The sequence below is a fragment of the Cebidichthys violaceus genome, unplaced genomic scaffold (genome assembly GCF_023349555.1).
Source record: "Cebidichthys violaceus isolate CVI_PGR_0920_01 unplaced genomic scaffold, fCebVio1.0.p SCAF_11, whole genome shotgun sequence".
Lineage (NCBI taxonomy): Eukaryota > Metazoa > Chordata > Actinopteri > Perciformes > Stichaeidae > Cebidichthys > Cebidichthys violaceus.
The window spans coordinates 1,090,442-1,112,941 of NW_027176274.1; the positions used below are offsets into that span (position 1 = coordinate 1,090,442).

A 22,500-nucleotide genomic window follows, 5' to 3' on the forward strand; every position below is an offset into this window, starting at 1 on the left:
ACTAAACGTGTTTGTGTTCCAGACTACGAGAAGATCTTCCTGCTCCTGAAGCAGATCCAGGGCACTCTGGATACCCGACTCATCTTCCTCCAGAACATCATCAAAGAGGCGGCCAGGTACACAGAGGTTCTACCTGTCTGTCTGTCTACAGAGGTTCTACCTGTCTGTCTGTCTACAGAGGTTCTACCTGTCTGTCTGTCTACAGAGGTTCTGTCTGTCTTTCTGCAGAGGTTCTGTCTGTCTGTCTTTCTGCAGAGGTTCTGTCTGTCTGTCTTTCTGCAGAGGTTCTGTCTGTCTGTCTTTCTGCAGAGGTTCTGCCTGTCTGTCTTTCTGCAGATGTTCTGTCTGTCTGTCTTTCTGCAGAGGTTCTGTCTGTCTGTCTTTCTGCAGATGTTCTGTCTGTCTTTCTGCAGATGTTCTGTCTGTCTGTCTTTCTGCAGAGGTTCTGTCTGTCTGTCTTTCTGCAGAGGTTCTGTCTGTCTGTCTTTCTGCAGAGGTTCTGTCTGTCTGTCTTTCTGCAGAGGTTCTGTCTGTCTAACCTAATGCTGCCTTGTCTTCAGATAAAGAACCATCAGCTAAATGTTTTGTTTTAAACCCACCAGCGGGATTGTTCTTTGAACAGTTACTTGTTGGTGTGTTAACAGCTCACGATACACGTGTGACGATATATACGATACTTATGTAGTTTTTAGGCTTTTTTAGTGAAAATGTACAAATGGAGCTGAAAAAACAACTTCGGTTTTTGACACTATTGTCAAAAAAAGATTGCGATGGTTGTCATTATTGTCAGATTTTTCTCTTTCCAACGGTCCTTGAACACATCATCTGTGACCATAACAAAACGAAAACTAAGCTTAAAATGTTGATATTTCATGTTTTATTTAAATAAAGAGTTCAATTTATCCAGATTGTGTAAAAATAAGTTGTGAGCTCCTCAGTGAAACTATGACGTCATGATTGATTCATCTGAAACCAACAGTCATGTGACCAGAAATCAGCTCAATATTTAACATTGTTAACATTGTGGATTTATAGATTCTATTGTTTTCCAATTTTTGTAAAATAAATGATCAAAGGAATTTATTTTTCTTTTTAATGATTGACGTCGTCATAACTGTTGTTCTGCGCTGAAGACATGTTCTACTTCTAGTTCTACTCATGGTGGTTCTGTTTCCACAGAGGAGCAGGACTTTTATTTTGAAGAGAAAATCTAAATGTAGTTTTCATCGTTTGTTCTTCAGGTTCAAGAAGCGCGTTCTCATCGAGCAGCTGGAGAACTTCCTGGAGGAGATCCACAACAGATCCCTCACCATGAACCACGTGGTGGACTCGCTCTGAGACCGGCTCGCCTCGGGAAGCGGACTCACTGGTGGTGGACTTCCTGTCTGTGGTTCACACACAGTTTAAAGTGGAGTCAGTGGAGGAGGTTTGTGTTCTCAGATCTTTGGACTCGTTCCTCTCAACTTTTCTCTGAGGAGGCGGAGCCTCTGAGGGTTCAGGGTCAGTCGGGTTTCCTACACTCCACTAAGTGAAGCGCTCCGATGCTCCTGAAGGAGTTCAGCTTGTCTAATCCGTCGGGCTGAAGATGAACTTCTAGAACGATGATAAATAATAAAGAATAAACGTGTTGTGATCTTTGGGTCAAACAAACCGCTCAGGAACTCTCAGCTTCACACTCGGCAATAAAGTTCTGCTTTTACCTTCATCCCAAAAATACTGAGTTCACGGACCGACGTCCTCCTGTCCCATCGTGACCCATCGCGTCCCGACGTGCTGCCAAATACCCTCCACCCCCCCGCCATCACGTAACGTGAATGCACTTGTGTACATTTGAGAATGTTTATTTAATGTCGTTTAAAGAAACCTTTTGTTGTTGAATCTTCTCAAATCTACACAGACAGTGAACGAAGGTGAAGAGCGTGATTCAGCCTCTTCTGGGTCGGGACCAGAACCTGCCATACTTTGTCTTTGTGTGAAGAGGCGGCTACCAAAAGAGTATTTTGAATACACTGTAAAGATGTAAATAACCCTAGAGTACTTATTTAAAGAGAAAATGGCCTTTTTGTAAGTATTTCATGAATAAAGTTTCTATTTTACACTGAAGGCCCGTGTAAATAAAGAAGTGTTACGACTGTTATTGACACAGTACTACAGAGTACTACTACCGTGTACCATTGATAAGATGAGTATAATGTACTACTACCGTGTACCATTGATAAGATGAGTATAATGTACTACGGAGTACTACTACCGTGTACCATTGATAAGATGAGTATAATGTACTACGGAGTACTACTACCGTGTACCATTGATAATATGAGTATAGTGTCCTACGAAGTACTACTACCGTGTACCATTGATAATATGAGTATAGTGTCCTACGGAGTACTACTACCGTGTACCATCGATAAGATGAGTATAGTGTCCTACGGAGTACTACTACCGTGTACCATCGATAAGATGAGTATAGTGTCCTACGGAGTACTACTACCGTGTACCATCGATAAGATGAGTATAGTGTCCTACGGAGTACTACTACCGTGTACCATCGATAAGATGAGTATAGTGTCCTACGGAGTACTACTACCGTGTACCATCGATAAGATGAGTATAGTGTCCTACGGAGTACTACTACCGTGTACCATCGATAAGATGAGTATAGTGTCCTACGGAGTACTACTACCGTGTACCATCGATAAGATGAGTATAGTGTCCTACGGAGTACTACTACCGTGTACCATCGATAAGATGAGTATAGTGTCCTACGGAGTACTACTACCGTGTACCATCGATAAGATGAGTATAGTGTCCTACGGAGTACTACTACCGTGTACCATCGATAAGATGAGTATAGTGTCCTACGGAGTACTACTACCGTGTACCATCGATAAGATGAGTATAGTGTCCTACGGAGTACTACTACCGTGTACCATCGATAAGATGAGTATAGTGTCCTACGGAGTACTACTACCGTGTACCATCGATAAGATGAGTATAGTGTCCTACGGAGTACTACTACCGTGTACCATCGATAAGATGAGTATAGTGTCCTACGGAGTACTACTACCGTGTACCATCGATAATATGAGTATAGTGTCCTACGGAGTACTACTACCGTGTACCATCGATAATACTAGTATAGTGTCCTACGGAGTACTACTACCGTGTACCATCGATAATACTAGTATAGTGTCCTACGGAGTACTACTACCGTGTACCATCGATAATACTAGTATAGTGTCCTACGGAGTACTACTACCGTGTACCATCGATAATACTAGTATAGTGTCCTACGGAGTACTACTACCGTATACCAACAATAATACTAGTATAATGTACTGTGTAGTACTACTACCGTGTACCAACAATAATACTAGTATAACGTACTGTGTAGTACTACTACCGTGTACCAACAATAATACTAGTATAACGTACTGTGTAGTACTACTACCGTGTACCAACAATAATACTAGTATAACGTACTGTGTAGTACTACTACCGTATACCAACAATAATACTAGTATAACGTACTGTGTAGTACTACTACCGTATACCAACAATAATACTAGTATAACGTACTGTGTAGTACTACTACCGTATACCAACAATAATACTAGTATAATGTCCTACAGAGTACTACTACCGTGTACCAACAATAATACTAGTATAACGTACTGTGTAGTACTACTACCGTGTACCAACAATAATACTAGTATAACGTACTGTGTAGTACTACTACCGTATACCAACAATAATACTAGTATAACGTACTGTGTAGTACTACTACCGTATACCAACAATAATACTAGTATAACGTACTGTGTAGTACTACTACCGTATACCAACAATAATACTAGTATAACGTACTGTGTAGTACTACTACCGTATACCAACAATAATACTAGTATAACGTACTGTGTAGTACTACTACCGTATACCAACAATAATACTAGTATAACGTACTGTGTAGTACTACTACCGTATACCAACAATAATACTAGTATAACGTACTGTGTAGTACTACTACTGTATACCAACAATAATACTAGTATAACGTACTGTGTAGTACTACTACCGTATACCAACAATAATACTAGTATAACGTACTGTGTAGTACTACTACTATCAGTAAAGGACATAACACTGAGAGTAAAAACATGTAATAAAATTTTATTTACAGACATTTACAAAAATATTTTCCCTCCACAAATAAATAGTGTGTGTGTTTCTGTGTGTGTGTCTCTGTGTGTGTGTGTCTCTATGTGAGTGTGTGTGTGTGTGTGTGTGTGTGTGTGTGTGTGTGTGTGTGTGTGTGTGTGTCTGTCTGGCGTGTGTGTGTGTGTGTGAGTGTGTGTCTCTGTGTGTGTGTGTGTGTGTGTGTGTGTGAGTGTGTGTCTCTGTGTGTGTGTGTGTGTGTGTGTGTGTGTGTGTGTGTTTTTATGTGTGAGTGTGTGTGTCTCTGTGTGTGTGTGTGTGTGTTTTTATGTGTGTGTGTGTGTGTGTGTGTGTGTGTGTGTGTGTGTGTGTGTGTGTGTGTGTGTGTGTGTGTGTGTGTGTGTGTGTGTGTGTGTCTCTCAGGGAGCTTGTTGTTCTGGGTTCATCACTCGTCCCATGAACAAGATGGATCCTGAAATGAAGAACATTAAAATTAATGTTGATGAATATTTGTGAAATATGTTCTTTGCTTCAACTTTAAAATTAACGACATGTTTTAAATGTTCTTTTATCACTTTAGTATTTATTTATTATTAATGTATTTATGTTAAACACAAAGCTGGATGGAAACATAATTAAAGCTAAATAGAGACAATACGAAGACAAGTAAAAGCTAATTCAACAATTAATAAAATAAATGAGTAAAATGAAAATAGCAGCAATATGTTACATAGTCAGTTAACTTAATAATAAGCTCCATTAATGTTTATTACATGTAATAATATTAATAAGCGTTAATATTGTTTATTGTTACATGTAGTAATCTCCATTCATGTTTGTTATTAAATATAATCTCCGTTCATAATTATTACATTTAGTGTAATATGTAATGTAATGCATCAGACTGGGACACTTAATATATAATAGTTAGGATTATCAATAGTTAAGTTATGAATAATTATAGTTATTAATAGTTATAGTTATGAATAGTTTTAATTAATAGTTTTAGTTATAGTTATTCATATTTTTAGTTATAGTTATTAATAGTTATAGTTATTAATAGTTATAGTTATTAATAGTTATGTTATAGTTATTCATGGTAATAGTTGTTAATGGTTATAGTTATTAATAGTTATAGTTATTAATGGTTATAGTTATAGTTATTAATAGTTATAGTTATTCATGGTAATAGTTGTTAATAGTTATAGTTATTAATAGTTATAGTTATTAATGGTTATAGTTATTAATAGTTATAGTTATTAATGGTTACAGTTATTAATGGTTATAGTTATAGTTATTAATAGTTATAGTTATTCATGGTAATAGTTGTTAATGGTTATAGTTATTAATAGTTATAGTTATTAATGGTTATAGTTATTAATAGTTATAGTTATTAATGGTTACAGTTATTAATGGTTATAGTTATAGTTATTAATAGTTATAGTTATTCATGGTAATAGTTGTTAATGGTTATAGTTATTAATAGTTATAGTTATTAATGGTTATAGTTATTAATAGTTATAGTTATTAATGGTTATAGTTATTCATGGTCATAGTTGTTAATGGTTATAGTTATAGTTATTAATAGTTATAGTTATTCATGGTTATAGTTATTAATAGTTATGTTATTAATGGTTATAGTTATTCATGGTTATAGTTATTAATAGTTATAGTTATTAATAGTTATAGTTATTCATGGTTATAGTTATAGTTATTAATAGTTATAGTTATTTATAGTTATTCATGGTTATAGTTATTAATAGTTATGTTATTAATGGTTATAGTTATTAATAGTTATAGTTATTCATGGTTATAGTTATTAATAGTTATGTTATTAATGGTTATAGTTATTAATAGTTATAGTTATTCATGGTTATAGTTATTAATGGTTATAGTTATAGTTATTAATAGTTATAGTTATTAATGGTTATAGTTATTAATAGTTATAGTTATTCATGGTTATAGTTATAGTTATTAATAGTTATAGTTATTCATGGTTATAGTTATAGTTATTAATAGTTAGTTATTCATGGTTATAGTTATAGTTATTAATAGTTATAGTTATTCATAGTTATAGTTATTAATAGTTATGTTATTAATGGTTATAGTTATAGTTATTAATAGTTATAGTTATTCATGGTTATAGTTATTCATAGTTATAGTTATTCATAGTTATAGTTATTAATGGTTATAGTTATAGTTATTAATAGTTATAGTTATTCATGGTTATAGTTATTCATAGTTATAGTTATTCATGGTTATAGTTATTAATAGTTATGTTATTACTGGTTATAGTTATAGTTATTAATAGTTATAGTTATTCATGGTTACAGTTATAGTTATTAATGGTTATAGTTATAGTTATTAATAGTTATAGTTGTTAATGGTTATAGTTATAGTTATTCATAGTTATAGTTATTCATAGTTATAGTTATTAATGGTTATGGTTATAGTTATTAATAGTTATAGTTATTCATGGTTATAGTTGTTAATGGTTATAGTTATTCATGGTTATAGTTGTTTATAGTTATTCATAGTTATAGTTATTCATGGTTATAGTTATTAATAGTTATAGTTATTCATGGTTATGGTTATAGTTATTAATAGTTATAGTTATTCATGGTTATAGTTGTTAATGGTTATAGTTATTCATGGTTATAGTTGTTTATAGTTATTCATAGTTATAGTTATTCATGGTTATAGTTATTAATAGTTATAGTTATTCATGGTTATAGTTATAGTTATTAATAGTTATAGTTACCTGTGTTAATCTGTCGCAGCAGGAATAGAAACGGCCGGTCCGCCTTGAAAACAGGAGCTCTGGATCGTTTGAGGAGAACCATGGCTGAAACATCACACAGGATTCATTTCTTCATCACCATCATCGTCATCGTCATCATCCTGTTTCACTTCACTGTCTCCCGTCTCACCTGTAGACGCCGCTGCCTTCGTCCCGTCTTCTGCGACGTCGATTCTCACTTCATGGAAAGCGTCGGAGACGTAGAGACTCTCCTTCACTGCAGGAGGAGACAAACCGTCAGCCAATCGGTGAGCAGCATGCATGTGTTAAAGCTGCATTCTCTCTAGTGTCCACCAGGGGGCGACTCCTCTGGTTGTATAGAAGTCTAGTCTAAAATGACTCTACTTCTCTCTTGATTTATTCCCTCAGTAAACATTGTAAACATGAGTTTATGGTCTCAATCTCTAGTTTACAGTCTTCTTCAATACAGCATGATGTTCATTTAGTACATTATGGAACATTTAGAGTCAAACAGACCATAAAGCAGGGGACGATTTAGGGGCGAGGCTACACGCTGATTGACAGGTCTCTACCAGAGACGTATACGGCGTCTCTACGTCACTCCTCCTCAGTCCAGATATGGTCACTTCCTGTTCACTGGTTGATAAAAAACAAGATGGCGACGGCGAAATCGCGAACTCGACACCGCATCATTCGCTCAGCCAACTTCCTCGTATGTGTCGTGTACTTTTCAATAAAATCGTTTCTGGTTCTGATTGTTTGGATCTTTGTGAAGGTCCAGATCTAAAGGACTAGATGTTCTGACCTGATATTCCGGTGAAATCCGCCGCCGTCGGGTCGAAGGCGTCACTGATGCCCATGGCGGGAAGCACCGACCTCAGGTTGAACCTGTTCTGCATCCTGAACCTGCCGAACAGCAGACAGGAAGCAGTTTGTACCTCTGAAGACGACGTTAAAGAGCAACATTTAAACAACGTTCGGTCCAGCGGTGCGTGACCCTAACCTCGGTAGGAGGACGTCCATCTTGGTTCTGCGGAGGCCCGTGTCCCAGGAGGCCAGCTGGCGGGCGCTGAGCTGGGCCTCCAGGGAGGACAGCGGCGTCTTCCTGTCGCTGGGCAGCACCACCTGCAGGCTGAGGAACCGGCCCAGGTACGGCAGCTCCAACACGGTGTAGCGCTGGTCCCACGCCGTCCGGAACTGACCTGAAGGGAGCGAGTCGGTTTAAAGGATCTGGAGCCGTCCAGTGGTGACGTTTCAGATCGCAACCAACTGAAACTTCTCCGGTGGGCCGAGTGTGTAGGGGACGGCCGTGGCCGACTAAACGGCAAGTTACACAAACTGCAGTTCCTCAGATGTCCACTAGAGGCTCCCAGAGAGTCGATCCTCATAGAGCTCCATGTTAACATGAACTTCAGCAGAAATAAACACGTTTTGAGCCGATACCTCCGTATCTCTACGCTTCAGAAGTGTTTGGTTTGTCCTCTCTGGGCTGCCGTAGAAAAGTAGTGGAATCCCTGAAGAACTCTGTATGTCGATACAAACCAACAGTCGACCGAAGTCTGTAGTCATTTTAACCCAAACAGAGATCTTTTGTTCAACATTCTGTGAAGAAGGAAGTTTATTTTGAAAAGACTGTAAATTGAGACGTGTTGCTGGACGTTTGTAGGAATCCATCATACTAACCATTAAATAAGAGGACATAAAAGATATTCATTAATATTACATTACATTTCTGTGAATAGATCAAAGTGATGATGTGACTCATTTTACCTGATCAATAACCAGAAACCCAAAGATATTAAAGATATGAAAGCATAAAACATTCACATGTTATTGACAGAAGAGAAAGATAACTCTCTTACCGAAGCTGACCTCGCTGGCCTGGTGCATCATGGGTACTTTGACGGCGGTCCCGTCAGAGAGGATGAAGGGCAGGTTCTGTGTGCTGCTGAACAGGAACTGTTTCTGCCAGACGCCCCTGAAGGCCACAGTGTTGACCAGAGCCATCTGGAGCCGCTGGCCCCACCAGGGGGCCTCGGCCTGGGGCTCACCGGAGCCCGACAGGTCCCCACTGCTGCTCCCAGCCTGGAGGGACCACGGCTCCTCTGGGGGGGGGCAAAGTTTAATGTCAACTCATCATGTTTCTAGTCTCTGATCTCTGATCATGTGATAATCAGTGTTTAACCAACAGGAGGAGAGCTAGTAACGGTAGCATCTTAGGAAGGTTAAAGCTGCATTGGGTGATTTTTCGTGGCCACTAGGGGGCAGAGGATCTGTTTCCTGTTTCCTGTTTCCTGTTCCCTCCTGAAGAAGAACTCTCTCTGTGAACAACGTGTTTGCGTTTAGCTGATGAAAGCTTCTAGAAGCCGAGCCTCTCGTACCGGCGTTGCGCCCCGTGTGGTTCACTCGGCTGAAGTCGGACCACGCCGCCGCGCGTCGCGTGAAGTCGGTCAGCAGCTGAACGCTGCTCTGCAGGAACAGCGTGCAGCTCTGGTGCAGCATCGGGTCCTGGCTGCTGTTGCTGGCGTCCCTGTGGGAATGAAGCAGGAAGTCCTGGACCTGGACGTCTGCAGGACGGGAAGACGCAGAGGACGGGTGAGACATTATGAAGGAATAACTCAAAGCACCTTCATCTGTTTTCACATTTATTTGTTCATTTATTTCTGTGTATACATATATAATATATATATATAAATTATATATAATATATATATAATTTATATATATAAATTATATACTGTATATATTATATATAATTTATATATATATAATATACATATATATATACATTTTATATATATATATTATATGTATTTGGAAAAATTAAGTGATTGAAATAAATAAATTACATTATATAAAAATATATATTTTTTCAAATGTACAGAATTCCGTCATTAAAATATAAATAAATAAATTAACAAATGAATGTGAAAAAATGAAATCTACATCTATTTTCTTGTTCTTTACAGATTTATTCTTTTACAGAGGCTCTTGTGACTCCATCGCCCTGAACTATCTGATCATCGTTTTAACTCTTATTAATCAAAAAGACTGATTCCAACTTCTCCGTTTGTTCTCGTTGGGAACTGAAACTCTTTGAGTTTCGACTGTTCGACAAAACAATAATTTATGAAAACATCTCTTTGTGGTTTTGATGTTTCATCTCATATTCGTTTGAGATGAATCTCTCCTGTTTGATCAGAGCCTGATATTGACGTGGACCTCATTCTGTCTGCAATGACACGCAGAGACCCGTCGACCCACAAGGCCGAGCGGCGGCGTTAATGAGCTTAGAGCCGGCGTGGAGGACGGCAGGTTTAAGGCTCCAGACACCGCTGAGCTCTGCTGGTCCCTGCTGGACCCTGCTGGACTCCTGCTGGACCCTGATGGTCCCTGATGGTCCCTGATGGTCCCTGATGCCTCCTACCCTTCACGTTGTATCCTAACGTGGCCTCCAGCTGAGCCAGCGTGTTGCCCCTGGCACCGAGCTGCAGCAGCCCCAGAGACAAGGACACGCTGGCCGGAGACACCATCAGGTTGGAGTTGTTCTCCGTCTCGGTGAGTGTCTGGTAGAGGCGGACGGCGAACCTGCCGTGCAGCTCCGCCATGCTGCCCTGAAAGCTGCCGTCACACCGGCTCCCCTCCACCAACCAGAGGCAGATGAAGAGCGACGCCACGGGCAGGAGACGCATGTCCTCACTGCTGCAGGACGGGGAACCGAGTGTCCAACTGGATCCTGTAGGACAAAGAGAAGGAGAGGGAGTCAAACTGGATCCTGTAGGACTAAGAGAAGGAGAGGGAGTCAAACTGGATCTTGTAGGACTAAGAGAAGGAGAGGGAGTCAAACTGGATCCTGTAGGACTAAGAGAAGGAGAGGGAGTCAAACTGGATCCTGTAGGACTAAGAGAAGGAGAGGGAGTCAAACTAGATCTTGTAGGACTAAGAGAAGGAGAGGGAGTCAAACTGGATCCTGTAGGACTAAGAGAAGGAGAGGGAGTCAAACTGGATCTTGTAGGATTAAGAAAAGGAGAGGGAGTCAAACTGGATCCTGTAGGACTAAGAGAAGGAGAGGGAGTCAAACTGGATCCTGTAGGACTAAGAGAAGGAGAGGGAGTCAAACTGGATCCTGTAGGACTAAGAGAAGGAGAGGGAGTCAAACTAGATCCTGTAGGACTAAGAGAAGGAGAGGGAGTCAAACTAGATCCTGTAGGACTAAGAGAAGGAGAGGGAGTCAAACTAGATCCTGTAGGACTAAGAGAAGGAGAGGGAGTCAAACTGGATCTTGTAGGACTAAGAGAAGGAGAGGGAGTCAAACTAGATCCTGTAGGACCAAGAGAAGGAGAGGGAGTCAAACTAGATCCTGTAGGACCAAGAGAAGGAGAGGGAGTCAAACTAGATCCTGTAGGACCAAGAGAAGGAGAGGGAGTCAAACTAGATCCTGTAGGACTAAGAGAAGGAGAGGGAGTCAAACTGGATCCTGTAGGACCAAGAGAAGGAGAGGGAGTCAAACTAGATCCTGTAGGACCAAGAGAAGGAGAGGGAGTCAAACTGGATCTTGTAGGACTAAGAGAAGGAGAGGGAGTCAAACTAGATCCTGTAGGACCAAGAGAAGGAGAGGGAGTCAAACTAGATCCTGTAGGACTAAGAGAGAGATTAGATTTGATCTTAATGTTTCTTTATCTTTTTATTTTTTACTTGATTTAAACTATTTTAAATGTTGTACTTTTTTAAATAAACTTTTACTTTTGTTGTATTTTTCACTGAATTATTTTCCTGATGTGTGAAATACATTACTCTAATAAAAAATACGTTGCCTTACTACAGTACTACAGTAATACCACAATACTATAGTACTATAGTACAGTACTTTAGTACTATAGTAAGAATATAGCCAATCAGTATTTCATACTGCGATGTACAAATATCCAAAACATTAGCAGAAATATTTGTATATTTATCATAAGAACTGTAACTAAGTACATTTACTCAAGTACTTTACTTAAGTACATTTGGAAGTTACTTGTACTTTACTAGAGTGACTCAATTCTCTACAATACTGTACTTCTACTCCACCACAGTTTTTATCAGTTATAGTAAATACGTAATGTATATAATAATAATAATAATAATAATAATAATAATAATACTCAGAGGTGGAAGAAGTACTCAGATCTTTAACATCAATAAAAATACTAATACCATATTTAAGAAATACTTTTTACTAAAAAGCACAAAAGTACCATCACTATATACTTAAAATACCTTCAAAGTAAAAGTAAACATTCTGCAGAATAATGTCTTTTATGTTTTTTAAGTTATTGATTATAATTATGTTGTTTTTGTAAATAAATGCAGTACAGTAAAAAGTACAATATTTACCTCTAAGATCTAGTGGAGAAGTATAAAGTTAGTAAATGGAAATATCTAAGTATAAGTACCTCAAACTGGAACTTAAGTACTGTATTTGAGTAAATGTACTTAGTTACACATTATTATACACCACTGATAATAATAATAAACTATAAACATAATATAATAACTTCACACTCACTCACTTTTCTGCATAATTAGCATAAATATATACTTCTGGTGTACTTCTACTCTGTCTTGTTTCTGTCTCAGGTGAATTATGACTGTGATGATGTCATAGGTGGTCCTACCTGTGGACAGGTGAGGTCGTGTCTCCAGCTGTACTCTCAGACCGACACCAACCATCCAGCCTGTTGGTCCCTGGACAGTCTGTCACGGTCTCTGGGTCTGTCTTCTGTCTGGTCTCTGGGTCTGTCTTCTGTCTGTTCTCTGGGTCTGTCTTATTTATGTCCCCGGCTGCAGGTCTCTGGTCCGGTCCTCTGTCTGGTCTCTGGCTCAGTCCTCTTTCTGGTCTATGGTCTCTGGACTCTGGTCTCGGGTCTCTGGTCTCTGGTTCAGTCCTCTCTCTGGTCTATGGACTCTGGACTCTGGTCTCTGGACTCGGGTCTCTGGTCTCTGGTCTCTGGTTCAGTCCTCTCTCTGGTCTCTGGTTCAGTCCTCTCTCTGGTCTCTGGTCCTCTCTCTGTCCCCGGCTGCAGGTCTCTGGTCCGGTCCCCCGGTCGTGTCTCTCTGAGCCGGTCTCTAGTCATAAGACGTGTTTAAAGCGCTCCGCGCCGCGGTCCCGGTCTCCGTCGGAGATGTCCGTACCACTCGTCCGGGATTCCTGCCTCCCTCCTCGGGGCTGTGAGCGCCAGGCGGAGGGAGGCAGCTCACCGACCAGCAAATCCCAGACCGGGACACACGCGCTCACAAGCTGTTGTGTGTGTTTTAAATGTGGAGGAACTAGAAGTTCTTAATAATTCTTAATAATTTACAGAAGAATCATATTAATGTGAGAGAGTCTCCTCAGGAGAACAAGGGGGACGTGGAGATCATCCTTCACGATTCTGGAAATATAGTTTAATTGAAACCTGAACTAATTAACCCTCAACGACATAGATATAGATCATATAGATATAGATCATATAAATATATAGATAGATATATAGATGTAGATCATATAGATAGATATTATATATATATATATAGATATAGGTCATATATATATATATATATAATATCAAATAATATATATAGATATGGATGTATATAGATATATATATAGATCATATAGATAGATATTATATAGATATATAGATATAAATCATATAGATATAATACAGATATAGATATAGATAGATATCATATAGATATATATTATATAGATATATATAGATATAGGTCATATAGATAGATGTTGGACTCTGATTGTGAACTCATTGTTGCAATAAATCATTGAATGTAAATTACATGTTAAATATATATTTTAATGAAGTTATTATGCAGTCAGGGACCTTTTTACTGTTACTGTTCACCTGCGTGTGAATGCTGCTTCAGCCTTCAGGATGTTATGATCTCTGTCACTGTCAGGTTCGTCCCGTGTTTCCTCTCGATTAGAGACACTCATGAACATCTGACATACTTTCCATGAAGAAGAGAACACGACTGGAGGCCGTCAGTCGACTCATTAGTGGAGCTCGGCTTCATTAAAGCGACTCTCCACAGGAATGTAGTCACGGTGACCGATCAAAGACAATCGCTAACATGAGAGTCTGTGGAGACCACGTCACAAACATCACTAACGTAACACTTTGAGACATGGACTCTGGTCTCCTGGGTGAAGGTCCTGTTTGTTAGTCTCTCTGTTTATTCAGGTCACTTCATTTCACACTAAATGTTGGAAAAGTGATGCTCTGTGATTCATTAAAGTGTCATTTGTGAACCAGGAAGTAGAAAACATCAGACTTTCACCCAGGAGACCTCTGTCTCTGTGTGAATCAATACATAAATTACATTATATGAGAATAAATCTACATTTTTTAAATGTACAGAATCCACAAAAAAACTAAATTTATTTTTGAAAATATATTAATAAATAAATTAATAAATAAATTAAAATGCTTTTAATTATAATTATAGTTTGTTAGTCGTACTTATTTATTTATTGCTCTTTAATTTGTCATTTTAATTGATTTCTAACATTATTTTATTATTATTTTACTGATTTATTCTTTTTTCTGGTACAAAATCCAGCTAAGATATTACAATAATTATCATAATATTATATTATTTAATAAAGTATATTCAGTGAAATGTCACGTGCACAGTATTAGTACCTCTCCTCTTTCCTTAAGGAAACATGATGAGGACTCCACCTCAACTTAATCCTCACTAAGGGAGACCGACCCAAGCTCTCCATTCACACCACCTGACCTGTTACCCTACAGGAGGAGGAGGAGGAAGAAGAGGAGGAGGAGGAGGAGGAAGAAGAAGAGGAGGAGGAAGAAGAAGAGCAGGAAGAAAAGGAGGAAGAAGAGGAGGAGGAAGAAAAGGAGGAGGAGGAAGAAGAGCAGGAAGAAGAGGAGGAAGAGGAAGGAGGAGGAACTTGATTTTTACCAGTGAGCTGGTTGGACTGGTTGGAGTTCAGATTGAAGACAGCTGGCTCAGTATGTCACCATGGTTCAGGTTCAAGAGGAGGAAGAAGAGGAAGATGAAGAAGAAGAGGAGGAAGAAGAGTAACTATAAAAGTCAGATGTTCTCCAGGTGAATCCTTCACAGTGAAGATGAGAACATGTCTTTATTGGATCAGACGCTCTCCTTTGACTCCATTACATCATCTCTCTCAGATGAATTAATAATCATAATAACTCAGGAGAGGACATGTGAAACAAACCAAAGTGTTGTTGAGTTATTGTAACAATAGGAATATTTTCTGTACTCATGTTGTTTATGCTTTATGTTTTTATTAAACATAAAGTGGTTTTGTTGAAGAGTGTCTGACTTACAACTGAGATACAACAAGAGAAGAAGAGCAGCAGCAGCACATTAAAGGGAAGAAGACGATGAAGATGAAAGCAGGAGAAACCACACCGCTGCTGGTTAAAGATCTCAGTGACAAAGTTCACTTGGCAGCTTCTGTTCAAGCAGAGTTGAGATGCTCGGCCGTGATTGGCCGGCTGCTTGTGGCCTACTTATGGATTACGGGCCGGGTTAGGAGCCACAGCGATCTGCCAGGTACGCCTCGGAGGATTAAAGCCAGTAGAGCTGGCACTGAGAGAGGGGCGACGTGAGGGGGACGAGTCCTCACCTCGCTGGAGCCCCAAAGGACCATGGGAAAAAAAAGAGTTCACACAGCAGCTTTAAAACAACCTTCAAATAATAACCTGAAACAACAATGTTATGAGATATCAGATGTTATCAGATGTTATCAGATGTTATAATATGTTATCAGATGTTATAATATGTTATCAGATGTTATCAGATGTTATAATATGTTATAATATGTTATCAGATGTTATAAGATGTTATCAGATGTTATCAGATGTTATCAGATGTTATAAGATGTTATCAGATGTTATGAGATGTTATCAGATGTTAGTAGATGTTATGAGATGTTATGAGATGTTATCAGATGTTATGAGATGTTATCAGATGTTATGAGATGTTATCAGATGTTATGAGATGTTATAATATGTTATCAGATGTTATGAGATGTTATCAGATGTTATGAGATGTTATGAGATGTTATCAGATGTTATGAGATGTTATAATATGTTATCAGATGTTATGAGATGTTATCAGATGTTATGAGATGTTATGAGATGTTATGAGATGTTATCAGATGTTATCAGATGTTATGAGATGTTATAATATGTTATCAGATGTTATCAGATGTTATCAGATGTTAGTAGATGTTATGAGATGTTATCAGATGTTATGAGATGTTAGTAGATGTTATCAGATGTTATGAGATGTTAGTAGATGTTATCAGATGTTATCAGACGTTAGTAGATGTTATCAGATGTTATGAGATGTTATCAGATGTTGTGAGATGTTATAAGATGTTATCAGATGTTATCAGATGTTATGAGATGTTATAAGATGTTATCAGATGTTATAATATGTTATCAGATGTTATGAGATGTTATCAGATGTTATCAGATGTTAGTAGATGTTATCAGATGTTATCAGATGTTATCAGATGTTATGAGATGTTAGTAGATGTTATCAGATGTTATGAGATGTTATCAGATGTTATCAGATGTTATGAGATGTTACATCAGATGTTATCAGATGTTATGAGATGTTAGTAGATGGTGCTGGATCAGTAAGCATTGTATGTTATTTTAAATGTACACTGTTTTATTTTATTTATTTATTCATTTATTTATTTATTTTATTTGATGTTAAAATGTATTTATTTGTCTTTGTTGTTTATTTTCATGTTTGTGTTGATTTCCTGATTTGTTCTGTTTTGTTCTTTATGAATTTAATTTGAACAGCTGATCTAAACTGTCAGCACTTTAAAATGAACTCAAAGTTAAACATACTATGAGTTTATGTACTATGAGTTTATGTATGTACTATGAGTTCATGAGTTAATGTACTATGAGTTTATGTACTATGAGTCAAATCTGTACAAGTCAAGTTTTTCATCAGAATGAATACAGAGAAACTAAAAACACAAATTAAGTTAAACTATATGTTTAATAGCAGAGTATCATTTAAAAAAGTAAAGTTTGAATCAATTTAAATTTTTAATGTTTAATTACTACAAAATGTAGAAAGTATTCATCTTACATGTTTGGATGGAATGTTTTGAGTTTTAAGGTCTAAAGAACGTCTATGGTTCTCTGGTTCTTTAGTTCTTGATAAACACAGAAGAAGAGTAAATTAAAGTTTTTCATGTTCTCTGGTTCTTTGGTTCTCTGGTTCTGTGGTTCTCTGGTTCTTTAGTTATTTGGTTCTGTGGTTATTTGATTATTTAGTTCTTTAGTTCTGTGGTTCTATGATTCTTTAGTTCTTTGGTTCTTTGGTTGTGTGGTTATTTGATTCTCTAGTTCTTTGGTTCTCTGGTTCTGTGGTTCTTTGGTTGTGTGGTTCTGTGGTTCTTTGGTTGTGTGGTTCTGTGGTTATTTGATTCTCTGGTTCTGTGGTTCTATGGTTCTCTGGTTATTTAGTTCTTGATAAACACAGAAGAAGAGTAAATGGAGGTTTTTCATGTTGTTCTTTGGTTCTCTGGTTCTTTGGTTCTCTGGTTCTTTGGTTCTTGATAAACACAGAAGAAGAGTAAATTAAAGTTTTTCATGTTGTTCTTTGGTTCTCTGGTTCTTTGGTTCTTGATAAACACAGAAGAAGAGTACATTTAAGTTTTTCATGTTATCTGGTTCTCTGGTTCTTTGGTTCTCTGGTTCTTTGGTTCTTGATAAACACAGAAGAAGAGTAAATTTAAGTTTTTCATGTTATCTGGTTCTCTGGTTCTTTGGTTCTCTGGTTCTTTGGTTCTTGATAAACAGAAGAAGAAGAGTAAACGGAGGTTGTTCATGTTGTTCTCTGGATCTTGATCTGATTGGTTCTCCAGACTTCCTCCTAACGTGAGAAACTCTCTCTGCGTTGATTGGTCGGTGATGACATCATCACCTCTGCAGGGGAAGACGTCTCCATGACAACCTGTCGGGGTTCCTCCTCAGTCCTCAGCTGGTGAAGTCATCTCCGTGTAGTTTATGTTAATGTTCACATCACAGTGGACCAGCAGAGGGCAGCACCGTGCTGCGTTCAAAGACTTCAGTCTGAATAGAACCATAATGTTACATCATGTAGATACTAAAAACATTTAAAGAGAACTTGATTGTTTGTACTTATGTTCTCAATAAAATAAAATAAAATAAAAAGTTAAGTCATGTTCCTCCTTTGACCTGGAGGTCACAAATCATCTTTATTTTAATATTATCATCAACATGTTCCATCATATTCTCTTTTCATGTGCCAGTAATGATTCATTTGAATGTAAATATTATTATCAGTTTGTTTTTAAAAAGATAATAAATGAAATGACTTGTGTGTTTTAGAATCTTTACTATGCACCAACATGAATACATTAAAAACCTTCAAACGTCTTCTTCATTTCAGATTCAATCCAATAAAAATGAAAGTGTTCTTGATATCAATAACGTTTATTATACTCTCATAGTATCGTCATAACCATGTTTGAATCAACACTTTAAAGGAGCATCAGGGTGTGAACGTGACCTAACAACAGACCAGGTACTGGTCGGTGTCTCTCGTGTGATTGGTCCGTTAGCCTCCACGCACCAGAGGAAGTGAGGAACCAGACCGACACATCAGATGTAGAACTCTTGCTCTTCTTCCTCCTCCTCGTCCTCGTCCTCCTCGTCTACCGGAGCGCTGACGATGCTGCAGCTGTCCGATTGGTTCACGGAGCCGTCGCTCAGAGACGGAATGCCGATTGGGACGCGACCCGGCGGAGACAGAGACGGACCGATGTCTCCGGGCGGCGCCGATAGCGGCCGAGAGGAAGTCTGAGGCGGGCCGGGTCTGATGTAGGCCGACACCACGCTGAGGTCGGTGCCGCTAACTGGACTCACTTGGTCCCCCGTGTCCACGTCCGTCTCCTCCGCCCCGACCAGAGCGTCCAGGTTGAGACGGAAGGGCGGGACGAGGGAGGAGCTACGGTGGAGGGAGTGGCCTCTGTGATGGGGGGAGGGGGAGGGGCCGGGGGAGGAGCAGGTGGAGCCCGACCGCCGTTGACCCCTCCACTGGGGCCTCCAGGTGGCCCACGGGTCCTGCTGGTCCTGCTGGTCCTGGGACGTGGACCGGTGGTGGTGGTGGTGGTGGTGGTGCCGGCGGTTCCTGTAGGAGGCGGCGCTGCGGAGGAAGGTGGACGGAGCCGAGGCTGACTCGGAGAAGACGGGATCGGGTCTGAAGGGAGACCCTCGGACCTGAAGGGGGACGGAGAGACAAAACCATCAGGACACAAACGACATCGTCTCAGAGAAGATTCAGTCAAAAGAGACGTTAGAGATGTTATTTCAAGAGGATCAAATCTAAAAACATTCATTCATACAAATGATCAAAGTCAAGGTGACGAGTGAGCTTTAGTGACACCTAGTGGTGAAGAGGCACCCCCCCCCCTGTCCTCTTCTTCTCTGTCCTCTCTCCCCTGTCCTGTTACTGTTCCTTTAAATATCATATTTAACAACTTCTCACGCTCCACACGCGGCCTTCAGCAAAGTGAACTAGAGGGTCTATAAAGACCCCCTAAGGCCTCCAGTTCTCAGCAGCTGGAGGATTCATCAGGTCCAGAGGAGCCCCGCGTGTGTCACACCTCCTTTAAGTATCTCAGACCACAGAAGACTCTCCAGGTCTGGAGGGTCTTCATACAGTAAATGTATTTATACAGTAAATGTATTTATACAGTAAATATATTCATACAGTAAATATATTCATACTGTAAATATATTTAAACTAAATATATTCATACTGTAAATATATTCATACTGTAAATATATTCATACTGTAAATATCACAGCTAGTTAAGTAGACAGCTAGTTATCACACATTAGCCATGTAAACAGTGATATGTTGTGGATGTAAACGTGGTCAGTGTGAAAGAGACGTACATTCTTTGTGCTAAGCTAAGCTAACAACTACTGGCTGTAGCTTCATGTTTAATGTTTCCCGTCTTTGTGCTAAGCTATCGGCTGCTGGCTTCCTATTTAAACTTGTATTTAAACCCTTTCCGACCTCGATGTGACAGCTAGTCAGCCTGCCGGCCTCTCTTGCGTCAGGGACTCGGTGTGATGCAGTCACAGTGTTTGAGAGGAGCCTCTGACTTCAGGCCAGGTGGCAGCTTAGCATCACATATGGTCCATTGTCACACCAGATTAGCTTATTGTTTCCCTCTGTGCCGTTCCAATCCCAGTAATGGACTGCTGCTTAATCGGCTTGAACTTTCAGAACTACTTATCCGCCTGGACACACATGCCCTCTGAAAGTGATACGCTCCAAACAAGGACCGTGTTGATGATGATGATGATGATGATGATGATGATGATACACGTACGGCTGGTTGGACTCAAACCTAAAGCTGCTTTGTCTGCAGAATCCGTTTGACATCCGTCTCTGAACCATCTTTCTTTTCTTTCTGCTTCTCTTGTTCTGGACCAGAGACTATGACGTCTCCTTTCTTTCTAGTACACAAAACATTAAACCGTCCTGCTTCTGTCTTCTCTTTCTCATGTTGTCCTTCACGGAGAACAGAGTTCATAAACCCAATACTCACGGTACTTCAGTCACGGTACGATATTATAACGATACGATATAACAGTACGATATTAATACGATACGATATAACGGTACGATATTAATACGATACGATATAACGGTACGATATTAATACGATACGATATAACGGTACGATATTAATACGATACGATATAACGGTACGATATTAATACGATACGATATAACGGTACGATATTAATACGATACGATATAACGGTACGATATTAATACGATACGATATAACGGTACGATATTAATACGATACGATATAACGGTACGATATTAATACGATACGATATAACGGTACGATATTAATACGATACGATATAACGGTACGATATTAATACGATACGATATATCGGTACGATATTAATACGATACGATATATCGGTACGATAGATCTTCAATTCTTATTGTTGTGAAACCTTAATCCTGACGTTACCAGTTGCAAAATTTATATTTTATATAAAAATCATTGATACTTGCTGTTTGTCTATCGATACAATATTGCAACGCAAAATATTGCGATACAATGCTGCATCAACCCCCCCCCCCCCCCCTTCCTCTCTGCTAACCACCAGAGGGCGCTCTCACCTGCAGCAGGATCTTGTTTCCGTCGTAGTCCTCCGTCTGCCAGCGGACCTCGCTGATGGGGCTGCAGGGGTGAGGCAGCAGGGGCACCAGGGTCCCGACATCTCGCACCCTCACCTCCATCACCGCCGACTCCAGCACCGCGGGACTCTGGCCTCGCGGGAGCCTCTTGAAGGACAACTGGATCTCCATCTCCGGGTTGGAGTACACCACAAAGAAGCAAAAGTCCTCCTTCTTCTGGGCCGGCCTGCGCTGCAGCAGCAGCTTGTAAAGCCGCACCATGTCCGCGTAGTTCTCGTGTTCGCAATAAACGGTAAACCGCACGATCTCTTTCCCGTAGTGGATCTGCCGCACGGCCCAGAGCGGCGTGCCGGTGGACAGCGTGAAGAAGTCCTGACTGCACGGCGACAGCGGTAACATCCGGCGGCCATTGCTGACCTTCTCCGTGTGGTGGAAGCACCACGGCGGCCTCTGCAGAGCGCGGTGCAGCATCAGCACCTGCTCCTCGCCGCCGTGCGCCTCCTGGAGGAAGACGATGACCGCCAGGGCCGGCTGGCAGGCGCCGACCTGGCCTCCGCTTTGATGGCGCTTGGGCCGGCAGACGGAGGCCCGCTCCGAGACCCGGAAGAGCTGCAGCTCGGGGTGGACCCACGCCAGCACGCCGTCGGCAGCACGCTGCAGCAACTTGCCCTGGCCGGGGTCAGCGATGAGGTGGACGCAGACGAGGAAGGGATCCTGGAGCTCGCCCATCGAGAACTCACCTCCACACACAACATCGAGACGAGAAGAAGAAAAGAATTCAATCATCATCATCTGAATCCTGTTCAATTACAATGTAGTTCATCATTTCATCAGATTCCTTTCTTCCTCCTCTGAGCGTGTTTCACAGAATGGATGAGAAACCCTGTAAAGAAACAAGTCACAAACACTCAGAGGTGCACCATCAAACACCTCGACCACTTGCAGACCCTTCGTGCACGACGTGATTACGTCATTTTCTTCTCTACAGCGAGAATAAACTACTCTTACTCCCCCCCCCCCCCCCCCCCCCCCCCCCCCACCGGTGCAGACCCATGTGGAGCAGCGCTCCTCCACTGAGGCTCATTAGTGCCATTATTAGGAGGTCATTACTGAAGCCCGGAGGAATGTTCCAGACCGCGATGCGTTCAGGTGTAGCCTCCCCGTGAACCCCTGAACGCCTCGGCTGAAATGTTGCGCTCATATCTTAGTGTTTTCCTGCAGTGTGCACACTCAGCGTATCTCCTCATCTCGTGTTCCTTCGCTCGTTATCTGACCTCTCGGGGGACGCGTCCCATTTTGCTTTGAGCTTTAAAGGCCGT

General features: G+C 40.2%; 3 protein-coding genes across 3 annotated transcripts in view; 1 reads left to right on the forward strand and 2 right to left on the reverse strand.

The window, feature by feature from the left end:
* ints6 (integrator complex subunit 6) overlaps positions 1-2,103 on the forward strand; it is a 12,860-nt gene extending 10,757 nt beyond the window's left edge. The window contains exons 17-18 of the mRNA XM_068736601.1: positions 23-116; positions 1,242-2,103. Coding sequence (XP_068592702.1) covers positions 23-116; positions 1,242-1,338 — 191 coding nt within the window. The 3' untranslated portion in view covers positions 1,339-2,103. The remainder of the gene's footprint in view (positions 1-22; positions 117-1,241) is intronic.
* A 2,368-nt stretch (positions 2,104-4,471) lies between these two features.
* On the reverse strand, positions 4,472-12,933 carry serpine3 (serpin peptidase inhibitor, clade E (nexin, plasminogen activator inhibitor type 1), member 3). Its single transcript, XM_068734240.1, has 9 exons — positions 12,577-12,933; positions 10,344-10,652; positions 9,298-9,483; positions 8,779-9,021; positions 7,920-8,118; positions 7,722-7,822; positions 7,086-7,172; positions 6,917-7,000; positions 4,472-4,627 (listed from the first exon to the last, which is right to left on the reverse strand). The coding sequence occupies exons 1-9, from the start codon at positions 12,629-12,631 to the stop codon at positions 4,575-4,577; spliced, it is 1,317 nt and encodes a 438-aa protein (XP_068590341.1). The 5' UTR covers positions 12,632-12,933; the 3' UTR covers positions 4,472-4,574.
* Positions 12,934-18,162: 5,229 nt separating this feature from the next.
* LOC137891809 (protein FAM124A) overlaps positions 18,163-22,500 on the reverse strand; it is a 14,987-nt gene continuing 10,649 nt past the window's right edge. The window contains exons 3-4 of the mRNA XM_068736613.1: positions 21,164-21,921; positions 18,163-19,224 (exon numbers count right to left, since the gene is read on the reverse strand). Of these exons, the coding sequence (XP_068592714.1) occupies positions 18,607-19,224; positions 21,164-21,921 (1,376 nt within the window). The 3' untranslated portion in view covers positions 18,163-18,606. The remainder of the gene's footprint in view (positions 19,225-21,163; positions 21,922-22,500) is intronic.

Excerpts from the sequence above, each read along its gene's own strand:
- serpine3 (XM_068734240.1), bottom strand. The coding sequence starts at position 12,631 with ATGGTTGGTGTCGGTCTGAGAGTACAGCTGGAGACACGACCTCACCTG. Across the intron at positions 10,653-12,576 it reads ACGACCTCACCTGTCCACAG|GATCCAGTTGGACACTCGGT; the intron begins GTAGGACCACCT and ends TTTGTCCTACAG. Across the intron at positions 9,022-9,297 it reads CCACACGGGGCGCAACGCCG|AGGAGCCGTGGTCCCTCCAG; the intron begins GTACGAGAGGCT and ends GCCCCCCCCCAG.